Source organism: Pseudophryne corroboree, chromosome 6 (genome assembly GCF_028390025.1).
Source record: "Pseudophryne corroboree isolate aPseCor3 chromosome 6, aPseCor3.hap2, whole genome shotgun sequence".
NCBI classification, from domain to species: Eukaryota; Metazoa; Chordata; class Amphibia; order Anura; family Myobatrachidae; genus Pseudophryne; species Pseudophryne corroboree.
This window is the reverse complement of record NC_086449.1, coordinates 291,835,561-291,850,273: the sequence shown is the minus strand read 5'-3', so window position 1 is coordinate 291,850,273 and position 14,713 is coordinate 291,835,561. Positions and strand designations below refer to the sequence as shown.

Below are 14,713 nucleotides of genomic sequence, written 5' to 3'. Positions count from 1 at the left end.
CTAAGAGTATTCAGTACATGATTGTGGCTATTCAAGATGTGTTGCATATCACAGAAGACCCCACTGTCCCTGACACAAGGGTCTGTATGTTTAAGGGAAAGAAACCTGAGGTAATGTTTCCTCCCTCTCATGAATTGAACGCTCTTTTTGAAAAGGCTTGGGAGTCTCCTGACGAGACTGCAGATTCCGATGAGAATTGCTATGGCGTATCCTTTCCCCTCGCCGGATAGATTACGGTGGGAATCATCACCCACAGTGGACAAAGCCCTGGCGCGTTTGTCCAAGAAGGTGGCACTACCGTCCCTTGACACGACAGCCCTTAAGGATCCTGCGGATCGTAAACAGGAAACTACCTTAAAATCTATTTGTTACTACCGGTACGCTACTCAGGGCGGCCGTGGCATCGGCATGGGTGAGTAGCGCTATTGAAAAGTGGGCAGATAACTTGTTATCTGACATAGACACCCTGGATAGGGACAGCGTAGTTTTGACCCTGGGTCACATCAGGGACGCAGCGGTTTATCTAAGGGAGGCTGCGAGGGATATTGGCCTCTTGGGATCAAGGGCCAATGCCATGGCAATCTCGGCTAGGAGGGCGTTGTGGACTCATCAATGGAATGGTGAGGTTGACTCTAAGAAGGCTATGGAGGCTCGGCCCTATAAGGGTGAAGTTTTGTTTGGTGAGGGCCTCGCGGAACTGGTTTCCACAGCTACTGCGGGTAAGTCTTTTTTTTTTGCCTTTTGTCCCTCCACAGCAAAAGAAAACACCTCAATACCAGATGCAGTCCTTTCGGTCACATAAGTTCAGGAAAGGACGTGGTTCTTTCTTCCTCGCAGCCAGAGGTAAGGGAAGAGGTAAAAGATCCCCGGCTGGGGCAAGCTCCCAGGAACAGAAGTCCTGCCCGGCTTCAACCAAGTCCACCGCATGCACTGGGGCTCCGCTGCGGGAGTCCTCACCGGTGGGGGCATGTCTTCAACTCTTCAGTCAGGTCTGGGTTTGCTCGGACCTAGATCCTTGGGTGCTGGATATTGTGACCCAAGGATACAAGCTGGAATTCCAAGACGTGCCTCCGCACCGATTTTTCAAATCGGCCTTACCAGTTTCTCTTCCAGAGAGAGAGGTAGTATGTGCTGCAATACAAAAGCTCTGTCAACAGCAAGTTATTGTCACGGTACCCCCGTCACAATGGGGAGATGGGTTTTATTCAACCCTGTTTGTGGTCCCGAAGCCGGATGGCTCGGTCAGGCCGATTCTGAACTTAAAATCCCTCAACCTTTAAAAAAATTCAAATTCAAGATGGAATCTCTCCGAGCAGTGATCTCCTCCAGTCTGGAAGGGGGGGATTTTATGGTATCGGTCGACATAAAGGATGCGTACCTACATGTCCCCATATATCCTCCTCATCAGGCGTACCTGAGGTTCGCTGTTCAGGATTGTCACTACCAATTTCAGACGTTGCCGTTTGGTCTTTCCACGGCCCAGAGGATTTTCACCAAAGTAATGGCGGAAATGATGGTGCTCCTGTGCAAGCAAGGAGTCACAATTATCCCGTACATGGACGATCTCCTGATAAAGGCGAGATCACAGGAGCAGTTACTGAAAAGCATTGCGCTCTTCCTGCAGGTGCTGCAACAGCATGGATGGCTCCTAAATTTACAAAAGTCGCAGTTGATTCCGACAACTCGGCTATCGTTTTTGGGCATGATTCTGGACACCGACCTGCAGTGGATCTTTCTCCCGTTGGAAAAAGCTCAGGAAATCCAGAACATGGTCAAGGAACTTCTGAAACCGCCGAGAGTGTCGATTCATCACTGCACTCGAGTGCTGGGAAAAATGGTGGCGGCCTACGAGGCCATTCTGTTTGGCAGGTTCCATGCAAGAACGTTTCAGTGGGACCTGCTGGACAAGTGGTCCGGGTCCCATCTGCAGATGCACCGGAAGATAAGCCTGTCCCCCAGGACCAGGGTTTCTCTCCTGTGGTGGCTCCAAAGTTCTCACCTTCTAGAGGGTCGCAGGTTCGGAATCCAAGATTGGATTCTGGTGACCACAGACGCGAGTTTCCGAGGTTGGGGAGCAGTCACACAGGGACAAAATTTCCAGGAAAAATGGTCAAGCTAGGAAGCTTGTCTGCACATAAACGTGCTGGAGTTAAGGGCCATCTACAACGGCCTGCGGTAGGTGGAACATCTTCTTCGCGACCTGCCCGTCCTGATTCAGTCGGACAACATCACAGCCGTGGCGCACGTAAACCGCCAGGGCGGAATGAAGAGCAGAGCGGCGATGGCGGAGGCCACCAAGATTCGCTGGGCGGGAAAACATGCAAGCGCTCTGTCAGCGATCTTCATTCCAGGAGTGGACAACTGGGAAGCAGACTTCCCCAGCAGACACGATCTCCATCCAGGAGAGTGGGGTCTTCATCAAGAGGTCTTTGCAGATGTGGCAAGTCGTTGGGGACTTCCTCAAATAGACATGATGGCGTCTTGCCTCAACAAGAAGCTTCGGACATATTGTTCCAAGTCGAGGGACCCTCAAGCAATAGCAGTGGACGCCCTGGTGATACCATGGGTTTGGATGATACTCGTTGTTCCAGATTGGCCACGGAGGTCCTGGTATCCGGATCTTCAGGAATTACTCACAGGAGATCCCTGGCCTCTTCCTCTCAGAGAGGATCTGTTACAGCAAGGGCCGTGTGTGTTGCAGGACTTACCGCGGTTGCGTTTGACGGCATGGTGGTTGAACGCCAAATCCTAGCTAGGAATGGTATTCCCGGGGAAGTCATCCCCACTCTACTCAAAGCTAGAAAGGAGGTAACGGCGAAGCATTATCACCGTATGTGGAGAAAATATGTGTCTTGGTGTGAATCCAAGAAGGCTCCTACAGAAGAATTTCAGCTGGGGTGTTTTCTCCACTTTTTGCAAGCAGGTGTGGATGCGGGCCTGCAGTTAGGCTCCATTAAAGTGCAGGTGTCTGCCTTATCAATTTTCTTTCAAAGGGAATTGGCCTCACTTCCAGAAGTGCAGACTTTCGTGAAAGGCGTGCTATACATCCAACCTCCTTTTGTGCCCCTTGTGGCACCATGGGACCTTAATGTGGTGTTACAGTTCCTTACGTCACATTGGTTTGAACCTTTACAAAAGGTAGAGTTGAAATTTCTCACTTGGAAGGTTGTCATGCTATTGGCCTTGGCGTCCGCAAGGCGGGTGTCCGAAATGGCGGCTTTGTCTCACAAAAGCCCCTATCTGATTTTCCATGAGGATAGAGCGGAGTTGAGAACTCGTCAACAATTTCTACCAAAGGTGGTTTCTTCGTTTCACATGAACCAACCTATTGTGGTGCCTGTGGCTACTGAAGCCTTGGCTGATTCCAAGTCTCTTGATGTGGTCAGAGCTTTGAAAATTTATGTAGCCAGAACGGCTCAGGTTAGGAAGACAGAGGCGCTGTTTGTCCTGTATGCGGCCAACAAGGTTGGCGCTCCTGCTTCTAAGCAGACTATTGCATGCTGGATCTGTAATATGATTCAGCAGGCTCATTCTACAGCTGGTTTGCCGTTACCGAAATCGGTGAAGGCCCATTCCACTAGAAAGGTGGGCTCGTCTTGGGCGGCTGCCCGAGGTGTCTCGGCTTTACAGCTTTGCCGAGCAGCTACTTGGTCGGGATCAAACACTTTTTTGCAACGTTCTACAAGTTTGATACCCTGGCTGATGAGGACCTCCTGTTTGCTCAATTGGTGCTGCAGAGTCATCCACACTCTCCCACCCGGTTTGAAGCTTTGGTATAAACCCCATGGTCCTTTTGGAGTCCCCAGCATCCTCTAGGACGTATGAGAAAATAGGATTTTAATACCTACCGGTAAATCCTTTTCTCTTAGTCCGTAGAGGATGCTGGGCGCCCGTCCCAGTGCGGACTCTATCTGCAGTAATTGTATATAGTTATTGCTTATGTTACACAAAGGTTGTGTTTTGGTAAGGGTCAGCCTGTTGCTGATCTCGTTGGTTCACACTGTTAACTGGTTTTAGTGAAATGCCATGTTGTATGGTGTGTTGTGGTGTGAGCTGGTATGTATCTCACCCTTAGTTTAACAAAATCCTTTTCCTCGAAATGTCCGTCTCCTCTGGGCACAGTTCCTATAACTGAGGTCTGGAGGAGGGGCATAGAGGGAGGAGCCAGTTCACGCCCATTTAAAGTCTTAAAGTGCCCATGTCTCCTGCGGATCCCGTCTATACCCCATGGTCCTTTTGGAGTCCCCAGCATCCTCTACGGACTAAGAGAAAAGGATTTACCGGTAGGTATTAAAATCCTATTTTTTTCTCTCCTGTTATAGTTACTGTTGCAAATTGTATTTGTTTACGGTGTTTGTTTTTGTGTCTACCTCTTGTATGACACAATGTACCCATTGTGATGCCTAACAGATGAAAGAAAGTAATTATTATCCTCTGTGGTCATAAGCTAATGTCTAAGATCAAGGTAACGTTGTCACATTATTACATAATGTAATGTGCACATGTTGCCTGCAGACAGTGGATGCTGCCATTTAGTGACTGCAACGGTTTGTAAGAATGCAGCGTATTAATCCAATGTGTCATCTGTGCCTCAGTGGCCAAATTCATAGGCTGTGTTCTTACGGCTATTGGTTTGCTTCTTTGCATTGTGTTATTATTGTGTGTGGATTGTTTTCTCCATGGAGGTATGCTGTATAAAATCGGTGCATTTCCAAAATTTAGCTTGCATGTGTTACACTTGGGAAATGCATATACTACGCTTGGTAAATAGGTTGCTTGTGTATCAGTGACTGTTTATAGAGAAAGTGCAGTAAGGCTACCTATGATCTTGTTAAACATGAGCGATTATTACAGTAAAAGTACAAACCGTGAAAAGGGATTGACAGATGGGATACACATTGTGCAGCAACACAGGACGTGCCAGCTGAATGATGTATGGTCTCTATACCTGCCCCTCTAAAATGAAGAAATTTTGCAATTCTTTCCTGTTGGGAGATTTATTGAGAAATTCCTTTAAAAGCCCTTATTTTTCTAGTAACAATACAAAGATGAAACCTAGAAACCTATGTTTCCCCCCTTATGTCGACCAGTTGTACAGGTTTAGTTGGTTTACATATTGCAAGTGGAGAACTCAACTTTGGTGTCACAAAGGTGAAGTAAGCCTATACGTTGTAATTCTGTTTGTGGATCAGTATGTAACTTTACCCCGTTGTTCAGGTGTGCTCCTAATCTGTGACAATCTGTGCAGAATACTGGAGTCTGCAGATGTCCCTTCCACTTTTACCGCATCAGTTCCTATTCCTAGAAAGTTGTCATTTGATGTACAGTTTTTATCAAAGGGAGAAAAGCACTTTTGGCAGCAGGGAGGGGATTCCCCCCCACTTTTCTCTATACATTAAGAGGTGTCATCACTGGCAAGAAGATTCACTGGCTTTTGCTGATGAAAGAAGATTTCCTGTGCATCATTTAACAAGCATCGCAGCAGTACATTTATTTGAATAGTGTTTTTTTTCAGCGGTAAATAACGGCTCCTACCATTCAAAATGGGGACAGAGCCCCTTACACACATTACATGGCAAGAAAAGCCACTTTTTTTTTTAAACACATTTCGCCAGGTAAAGCCCCTTACACATTACACGCTAGGTAGAGCCCTTTTATGAAATTGATAATTCAAATATAAATGTTCCTTAGAATAAATGGTATGGAAGTGTCGCACCCTGGCGGCGTCCCACTGGTGCAGATCACTTACTAATCTTCCTATGTGCGCTGTCCTCCCTTTCCTGTCCTGCAGTGAAATTTGGGTAGCCGCAACATTTGTCCTGCTGGGCACTTCACCTTTTCCTTCACTTCAGTGGGGGGCGCCCGCCTCTCTGTGCTGGCAGTCCTATTGGCTGAAGAGACTACAGAGTGTAGCTCCTATGGCTGTGACTTCCTGGTTGCAGGTCACTTGCACTTTATCTCACCCTTGCGCTTCTCACCCCCTGCTCCTCTCACTCCCTCATCTCAACCTTTGCGCTTCTTACAGCCCCATCTCACCCCCTGTTCCTGTCATTCCTGTCTCTCACCCCCTACACTTCTGTCTGCGCTGGCAGTGGGGTGGAGGCGGAGCCGGGAGCATCGGGTCCCAGCTGTAGTGTCGTATAAAGTAGGCAATGGCCGCCAGCAAATCCTGGCTCGTGGACTAGGTGCCACTCCTTGAATCTGGTGCTGATTGCGTGCCAATCACAGACCCCCAGCCAATGAGAAGCTGCCGCTTAGCAGCTTCTCATTGGCTGGCATCCACGAGCAGTGATTGGCTCATGCCAGATTTTAAATATGCCGACTCTTTTGATTGGCAGCAGGTCCGTGAGCCGGGGTTGGCTGGCGGCCAGAGCCAACTTTTCTCTAACGTCCTAGTGGATGCTGGGAACTCCGTAAGGACCATGGGGAATAGCGGGCTCCGAAGGAGGCTGGGCACTCTAGAAAGATCTTAGACTACCTGGTGTGCACTGGCTCCTCCCACTATGACCCTCCTCCAAGCCTCAGTTAGATTTCGTGCCCGGCCGAGGTTGGATGCACACTAGGGGCTCTCCTGAGCTCTTAGAAAGTTATAGTCTTAGAATTTGTTATTTTCAGTGAGACCTGCTGGCAACAGGCTCACTGCAGCGAGGGACTAAGGGGAGAAGAAGCGAACTCGCCTGCTTGCAGCCGGATTGGGCTTCTTAGGCTACTGGACACCATTAGCTCCAGAGGGATCGACCGCAGGCCCAGCCTTGATGTTCGGTCCCGGAGCCGCGCCGCCGTCCCCCTTACAGAGCCAGAAGCAAGAAGATGGTCCGGAAAATCGGCGGCATGAAGACTCTGTCTTCACCAAGGTAGCGCACAGCACTGCAGCTGTGCGCCATTGCTCCTCTCACACACTTCACACTCCGGTCACTGAGGGTGCAGGGCGCTGGGGGGGGCGCCCTGAGGCAGCAATAAAAACACCTTGGCTGGCTAAAATACCTCAATATATGGCCCCAGGGGCTATATATGAGGTAAATACCCCTGCCAGAATTCCATAAAAAACGGGAGAATAGGCCGCGAAAAAGGGGCGGAGCCTATCTCCTCAGCACACTGGCGCCATTTTTCCCTCACAGCTCGGCTGGAGGGAAGCTCCCTGGCTCTTCCCTGCAATTCTACAGTACAGTAAGAGGGAAAAGAGAGGGGGGGCATTAAAATTGGCACTGTATACAGTATATTATATAAAAGCTATTAGGGACATAACTCAGTTAGTCCCTGTATATATATAGCGCTCTGGTGTGTGCTGGCATACTCTTACTCTGTCCCCCCAAAGGGCTTTTGTGGGTCCTGTCCTCGTTTAGAGCATTCCCTGTGTGTCTGCGGTGTGTCGGTACGGCTGTGTCGACATGTTGAATGAGGAGGCTTATATGGTGACAGAACAGAGGCCGATATATGTGATGTCGCCCCCTGTGGGGCCGACACCAGAGTGGATGGATAGGTGAAAGGTATTAACCGACAGTGTCAACTCCTTACATAAAAGGGTGGATGACGTAACAGCTGTGGGACAGCCGGCTTCGCAGCCCGCGCTTGCCCAGGCGTCTCAAAGGCCATCAGGGGCTCAAAAACGCCCGCTCTCTCAGATGGCAGACACAGATGTCGACACGGAGTCTGACTCCAGTGTCGACAAGGTGGAGACATATACACAATCCACTAGGAACATCCGTGACGTGATCCCGGCAATAAAAAATGTGTTATACATTTCTGACTTTAACCCAAGCACCTCTAAAAATGGGTTTTAGGTTTGGGGAGAAAAAACAGGCAGTGTTTTGTTCCCCCATCAGATGAATAAATGAAGTGTGTGAAAGCGTGGGTTCCCCCGTTAAGAAACTGGTAATTTATAAAAAGTTACTGATGGCGTACCCTTTCCCGCCAGGTGGATAAGTTACGCTGGGAGATATCCCCTAGGGTGGATAAGGCGCTCACACGTTTGTCAAAAAAGGTGGCACTGCCGTCTTAGGATACGGCCACTTTAATAGGTACCTGTTGATAAAAAACAGGAGGCTATCCTGAAGTCTGTATTTACACACTCAGGTACTAGACTGAGACCTGCAGATAGTGCTGCTGCAGCGTGGTCGGTGACCCTGTCAAACAGGGATACTAGTTGGAAAACATAAAAACATATTAAAGACGTCGTCTTATATATGGGGGATGCACAGAGGGATATTTTGCCGGCTGGCATCCAAAATAAATGTAATGTCCATTCTGTCAGGAGGGTATTAGAGACCTGTCACTGGACAGGTGATGCTGACTTAAAAAGCGCATAGAGAGCCTTATAAGGGTGAGGAATTATTTGGGGATGGTCTCTGGGACCTCGTATCCACAGCAACTGCTGGGAAGAAATAATTTTACCTCAGGTTTCCTCACAGACAAAGGTACAGTCCTTTCGGCTTCAGAAAAGCAAGCTGGTCAAATGGCGCTTCCTTTCTGTACAGAGACAAGGGTAGAGGGAAAAAAGCTGCACCAGTCAGCCTGTTCCCAGAATCAAGATTCTTCCCCCGCCTCCTGTGAGGCCACACCATGACGCGGGTGCTCCACAGGTGTAGCCAGGTACGGTGGGGGGCCGTCTCAAAAATTTCAGCAATTAGTGGGCTCGCTCACAGGTGGATCCCTGTTTCTTTCAAGTAGTATTTCAGGGGTACAAGCTGGAATTCGAGATGTCTCCCCCCAGCCGTTTCCTAAAATATGCCTTGCTGACAACTCCCTCAGGCAGGGAGGCTGTGCTAGAGGCAATTAATAAGCGGTATTCCCAGCAGGTAATACTCAAGGTGCCCCTACTTCAACAAGAGCGGGGTTACCATTCCACACGGGTTGGGGTACCGAAACCGCATGGTTCGGTGTGACCCATTTTATATTTAAAATCCTTGAACACAAAAATTCAAGTTCAAGATGGAATCGCTCAGGGCGGTTATTCCAAGCCTGGACGAGGGGGATTACATGGTATCCTGGGACATCAAGGATGCTTACCTGCTTGTCCCCATTTACCATCCTCGCCAGGAGTACCTCAGATTTGTGGTACAGGATTACCATTACCAAGTCCAGACACTGCCGTTTGGACTGTACATGGCACCGAGGGTGTTTTATCAAGGTAATGGCCGAAATGTTGATACTCCTTCAAAAAAAAAAAAAAAAAGGGAGTTGTAATTATCCCGTACTTGGACAATCTCGTTATAAGGGCGAGGTCCAAGGAGCAGTTGGTAGTCGGGGTAGCACTATTTTGGAAAGTGCTACAACAGCATGGTTGGATTCTAAACAGTCCAAAGTCACAGCTGGTTCCTATGACACGTCTACTGTTCCTGGGGATGGTTCTGGACATAAACCAGAAATAGTGTTTCTCCCGGAGGAGAAAGCCAAGGAGTTGTCATCTCTAGTCAGAGACCTCCTGAAGCCAAAATAGGTAGCGGTGCATCATTGCACGCGAGTCCTGGGAAAAATGGTAGCTTCCTACGAAGCAATCCCATTAGGCAGGTTCCATACAAGAACTTTTCAGAGGGACCTGTTGGACAAGTGGTCCGGATCGCATCTTCCGATGCATAGGCTGATAACCCTGTCTCCAAGGACCAGGGTATCTCTACGGTGGTGGCTGCAGAGTGCCCATCTTCAAGAGGGCCGCAGGTTCGGCATACAGGACTAGGTCCTAGTGACCATGGATTCCAGCCTTTGAGGCTGGGAGGCAGTCACACAGGGAAGAAATTTCCAGGGACTTTGGTCAAGTCAGGTTATTTCCCTACACATAAATATTCTGGACCTGAGGGCCATTTACAATGCCCTGAGGCCGGCAAGGCCTCTGCTTCAAAACCAGCCGGTACTGATCTAATCAGACAACATTACGGCAGTCGCCCATGTAAACCAACAGGGCGGCACAAGAAGCAGGATGGCGATGGCAGAAGCCACAAGGATTCTCCGATAGGCGGAAAATCATGTGTTAGCACTGTCAGCAGTGTTCATTCCCGGAGTGGACAACTGGGAAGCAGATCTTCTCAACAGACACGACCTCCACCCGGGAGAATGGGGACTTCCTCCAGAAGTCTTCCAATAGGATTGTACACCATTGGGAAAGGCCACAGGTGGACATGATGGCGTCCCGCCTCAACAAAAAGCTATAAAAAATATTGCACCGGGTCAAGGGACCCTCAGGCGATAGCTATGGACGCTCTGATAACACCGTGGGTGTACCAGTCGGTTTATGTGTTCTCCCCTCTGCCTCTCATACCAAAGGTACTGAGAATAATAAGAAGGCGAGGAGTAAGAACGATACTCGTGGATGGCCAAGAAGAGCTTGGTACCCAGAACTTCAAGAATTTATATCAGAGGACCCATGGCCTCTGCCACTCAGACAGGACCTGCGGCAGCAGGGGCCCTGTCTGTTCCAAGACTTACCGCGGCTGCGTTTGTCGGCATGGCGGTTGAACGCCGGATCCTGAAGGAAAAGGGCATTCCGGAGGAAGTCATTCCTACGCTTACTAAAGCCAGGAAAGAGGTTACAGCAACTCATTATCACCGCATATGGCGAAAATATGTTGCATGGTGTGAGGCCGAAAGGGCCCCAACAGAGGAATTTCAACTAGGTCGATTTCTGCATTTCCTGCAAGCATGAGTGACTATGGGCCTTAAATTGGGTTCCATTAAGGTACAGATCTCGGCTCTGTCGATTTTCTTTCAAAAAGAACTAGCTTCAGTACCTGAAGTTCAGACATTTATAAAAGGAGTGCTGCAGAGTCAGCCCCCGTTTGTGCCTCCTGTGGCACCTTGGGATCTCAACGTGGTGTTGAGTTTCTTAAAATCACATTGGTTTGAACCACTAAAAACCGTGTATCTGAAATATCTCACGTGGAAGGTGGTTATGTTATTGGCCTTGGCTTCTGCCAGGCGAGTATCAAAGTTGGCGGCTTTGTCTTGTAAAAGCCCTTATTTGATTTTCCATATGGATAGGGCAGAATTGAGGACTCGTCCCCAGTTTCTCCCAAAGGTGGTGTCAGCGTTTCACCTGAACCAGCCTATTGTGGTGCCTAGGCTACTAGGGACTTGGAGGACTCCAAGTTGCTAGACGTTGTCAGGGCACTGAAAATATATGTTTCCAGAACGGCTAGAGTCAGAAAATCTGACTCGCTGTTTATCCTATATGCACCTAACAAGCTGGGTGCTCCTGCTTCTAAGCAGACTATTGCTCGTTGGATTTGTAGTACAATTCAGCTTGCACATACTGTGGCAGGCCTGCCACAGCCAAAATCTGTCAATACCCATTCCACAAGGAAGGTGGGCTCGTCTTGGGCGGCTGCCCGAGAGGTCTCGGCTTTACAATTTTGCCGAGCAGCTACTTGGTCAGGGGCAAACACGTTTGCAAAAATTCTACAAATTTGATACCCTGGCTGAGGAGGACCTGGAGTTCTCTCATTCAGTGCTGCAGAGTCATCCGCACTCTCCCGCCCGTTTGGGAGCTTTGGTATAATCCCCATGGTCCTTACGGAGTTCCCAGCATCCACTAGGACGTTAGAGAAAATAAGAATTTACTCACCGGTAATTCTATTTCTCGTAGTCCGTAGTGGATGCTGGGCGCCCATCCCAAGTGCGGTTTATCTGCAATACTTGTACATAGTTATGGTTAACTAAATCGGGTTATTGTTGAGCCATCTGTTGAGAGGCTCTATTGTTTCATACTGTTAACTGTGTTTCATATCACGAGTTGTACGGTGTGATTGGTGTGGCTGGTATGAGTCTTACCCGGGATTCAAAATCCTTCCTTATTGTGTACGCTCGTCCGGGCACAGTACCTAACTGAGGCTTGGAGGAGGGTCATAGTGGGAGGAGCCAGTGCACACCAGGTAGTCTAAGATCTTTCTAGAGTGCCCAGCCTCCTTCGGAGCCCGCTATTCCCCATGGTCCTTACGGAGTTCCCAGCATCCACTAAGGACTACGAGAAATAGAATTACCGGTGAGTAAATTCTTATTTTAACTGCACAGTCCCCGGGACCTTTTGTGGTCGGAAGTGGGCAGTAGGCTGGTGCAGATGGCACAGGCGGGGTGACTGGTGCTGTACTCTTAGGTCGCTGCACCCCGGACTGCTGTCCTGCTAGCCTGCCCCTAAAACCGCCAAATAACTTGCACGTGTGGAAAACAAAACAACTTGCGCATTCTCACAAAAAACCTTGGCCTCTTGGGACTGCATTGGATACAGCCTCTAGAAGAAAGGTAAAGCTAGTTGGGGAAAAAGAGATAAGTGGGTTTACATTGAAAGGGCTAATTGTGGTCTGAACTGGCAGTCCCAGGGGGAAGTTTGCCAGTTTAGCTTGTGATTAGTAGATGAAAGCACATCCACTGTGAAGCCACTCTTCGTGCACGTACTGGGAGTTCAATTGGGGGGTGGGGGGTGGTATTGCAGCCCGCAGGCACAAAGTAAACTCACCCACTGGTTAATAGTTTTAAAAACAAGTAATCGCTAATAAAGTGGCTTTAAACTCCATGCAATACTCTGCCAAGAGCTTAGAGGTTTGGGACTTAGGGGTCTATTTACTAAGCCTTGGATGGAGATAGTCGCTGTGTTTGAAAAAAAATGACAGTTAGGACCCGATTGGCTGGTACTTTATCCCTAGTGACGTTCTCTCCATCGAATGCTTAGTAAATAGACCCCTTAGATTTGTGTTTTGTTTTTTTGTCGAACTGATGCTGGAATGGACTATAGCTGTGATACTTTACGATCATGGTTTTCTTATGTATTTTCTACAGTTTGTTTTGATGGTTTTATGCCATGTTTTCTTATGCTTCTTTACACAGGTATATCGCTCAAATGGTCCTGATGGTATTGCTGGCAGAGGTCAACGGGTTCACCTGCAGCTATGGGACACAGCAGGTCAGGAAAGGTGAGTTACCCACAACACATGGATCATTCATCCGTAACCTGTGTGCCCTATATCATCTTGCCTGTATATAACCTGGTTCCTTTTATGCTACAGAGGATCAGATGTGTAATTACAAAATTCACATTCAACTTTTATGGGCGTGCTTGCTTTTATATATCCAAAAGATGAAAGATAAAAAGCGCTGGCAAGTAATATTAAAAAAGAATTTCTTTATTTAATTCTTATTTGGTATTTTCTTTAATTTTAATTTTCCATTAAAAATAGCAATAAAACACAATTAAAAGAATGGATTACTTTCTCAGTACCTTGCAGTTGGTCAAAGCTATTGATGAATTTTAACCCTTATGACATCAACACTTTTCTCTCCTACTTACTAAATGCTACTAACACATATTTATGCATAATGATACAGCCATACATTGCCTTCCCATATATAGAACAAAAACCTGCATAGACCAGGCACAGTCCTTCTGCATATATTGGTTAAGTATACGATTGTATCCTTATAGAGAGCTCTCTTATGTTAGGTGATTTATATTCAGCTGCTACTTGTCAGTTCCATTTATGGCAACATTGAAACTTTTCATGCAAGAGCACACAGAATTGGTAACTTTGTATCCAGATCTAGAAACAGGTGTTAGCTTAAAGTTCCATTCAGAAATTATTAGCAAGCAGTATCATGCAGAAGCGTATAGTTCCCTTTAGAAATTAGTAAGGTTTTTGTTCTATATATGGGAAAGCAATGTATGTGTGTATCCATAAATGTGTTAGTAGCATTTAGTAAGTAGGAGAGAAGTGTTGATGTCATATAACAGAGGTGTAGCAAGGTGTCATGGTGCCTGGAGCAAGGTATGTTTCGGCGCCCCCCTCCCCTGTACTGAATTGGGGGCGTGGTCACAAGGGCCGGTGTAGACCTTGTGGCATCCAGGGTGAAAGTTTCCTTTGGCGCCCCCACACACACATACCCATAGGTTAAATATAGTGTGCGCCGAAGGCGCGAGGCAAAAAAATAGGAGCGTGGCTTCATAGGGAAGGGGCGTGCCCCCTGTAGCTGTGCCCAGAGTAATTGTGCCCCCAGTAGTTGTGCTGCCTGTAGATTTGCCCCCAGTAGTTGTGCCCCCTTTAGCTGTGCCTGGATAAATTGTGCCCCCTTTAGCTGTGCCCGGAGTAGTTGTGCCCCCAGTAGCTGTGCCTGGAGTAGTTGTGCCCCCTGTAGCTATGCCCGGAATAGTTGTGCCCCCTGTAGCAGTGCCCAGAGTAATTGTGCCCCCTGTAGCTGTGCCCCTGATAGCGGCACAAACACAAAAGAAAAAAAAAATACCTGCCCCGCTCCTGCTTCCCGACTGCTGCTGGCCGCGTCTCCGCCCGTCCGTGTGATGCGTGACGTCACACGCAAGTCACGGACTGGAGGGGAGGGAGAGATTTGATGCAGCTCGGGCTTCCAGCTGTCAGTGACTGCTTGCGGCCAGGCGGAGGTTCCGGTGGAGTCGAGCTGCGGCGCCCTGTACTGTCTTGGGCGCCTGGAGCTCGAGCGCCACTGGAACCGCCCTCCCTACACCCCTGCATATAAGGGTTAATATTCATCAATAGCTTGGACCAACTGCAAGGTACTGAGAAAGGAATCCTTTCTTTTATTGTTTTTTATTGCTATTTTTAATGGAAAATTAAAGAAAATACCAAATAAGAATTAAATAAAGAAATTCTTTTTTTAATACTACTTGCCAGCACTTTTTATCTTTCTTCTTTTGTGTTTTTTGTAAGGGTTGAGTATTCCCTGTATAATAGAAAGCAGCAGGCAAATAGATATTTAATTATTT

General features: G+C 48.0%; 1 protein-coding gene across 4 annotated transcripts in view; it reads left to right on the top strand.

Moving 5' to 3' along the window:
- RAB27A (RAB27A, member RAS oncogene family) overlaps positions 1-14,713 on the top strand; it is a 164,891-nt gene that overhangs the window by 125,916 nt on the left and 24,262 nt on the right. For all 4 annotated transcript variants that reach the window (XM_063926124.1, XM_063926121.1, XM_063926122.1 and 1 more), the window contains one exon: positions 12,811-12,896. In XM_063926124.1, coding sequence (XP_063782194.1) covers positions 12,811-12,896 — 86 coding nt within the window. The remainder of the gene's footprint in view (positions 1-12,810; positions 12,897-14,713) is intronic.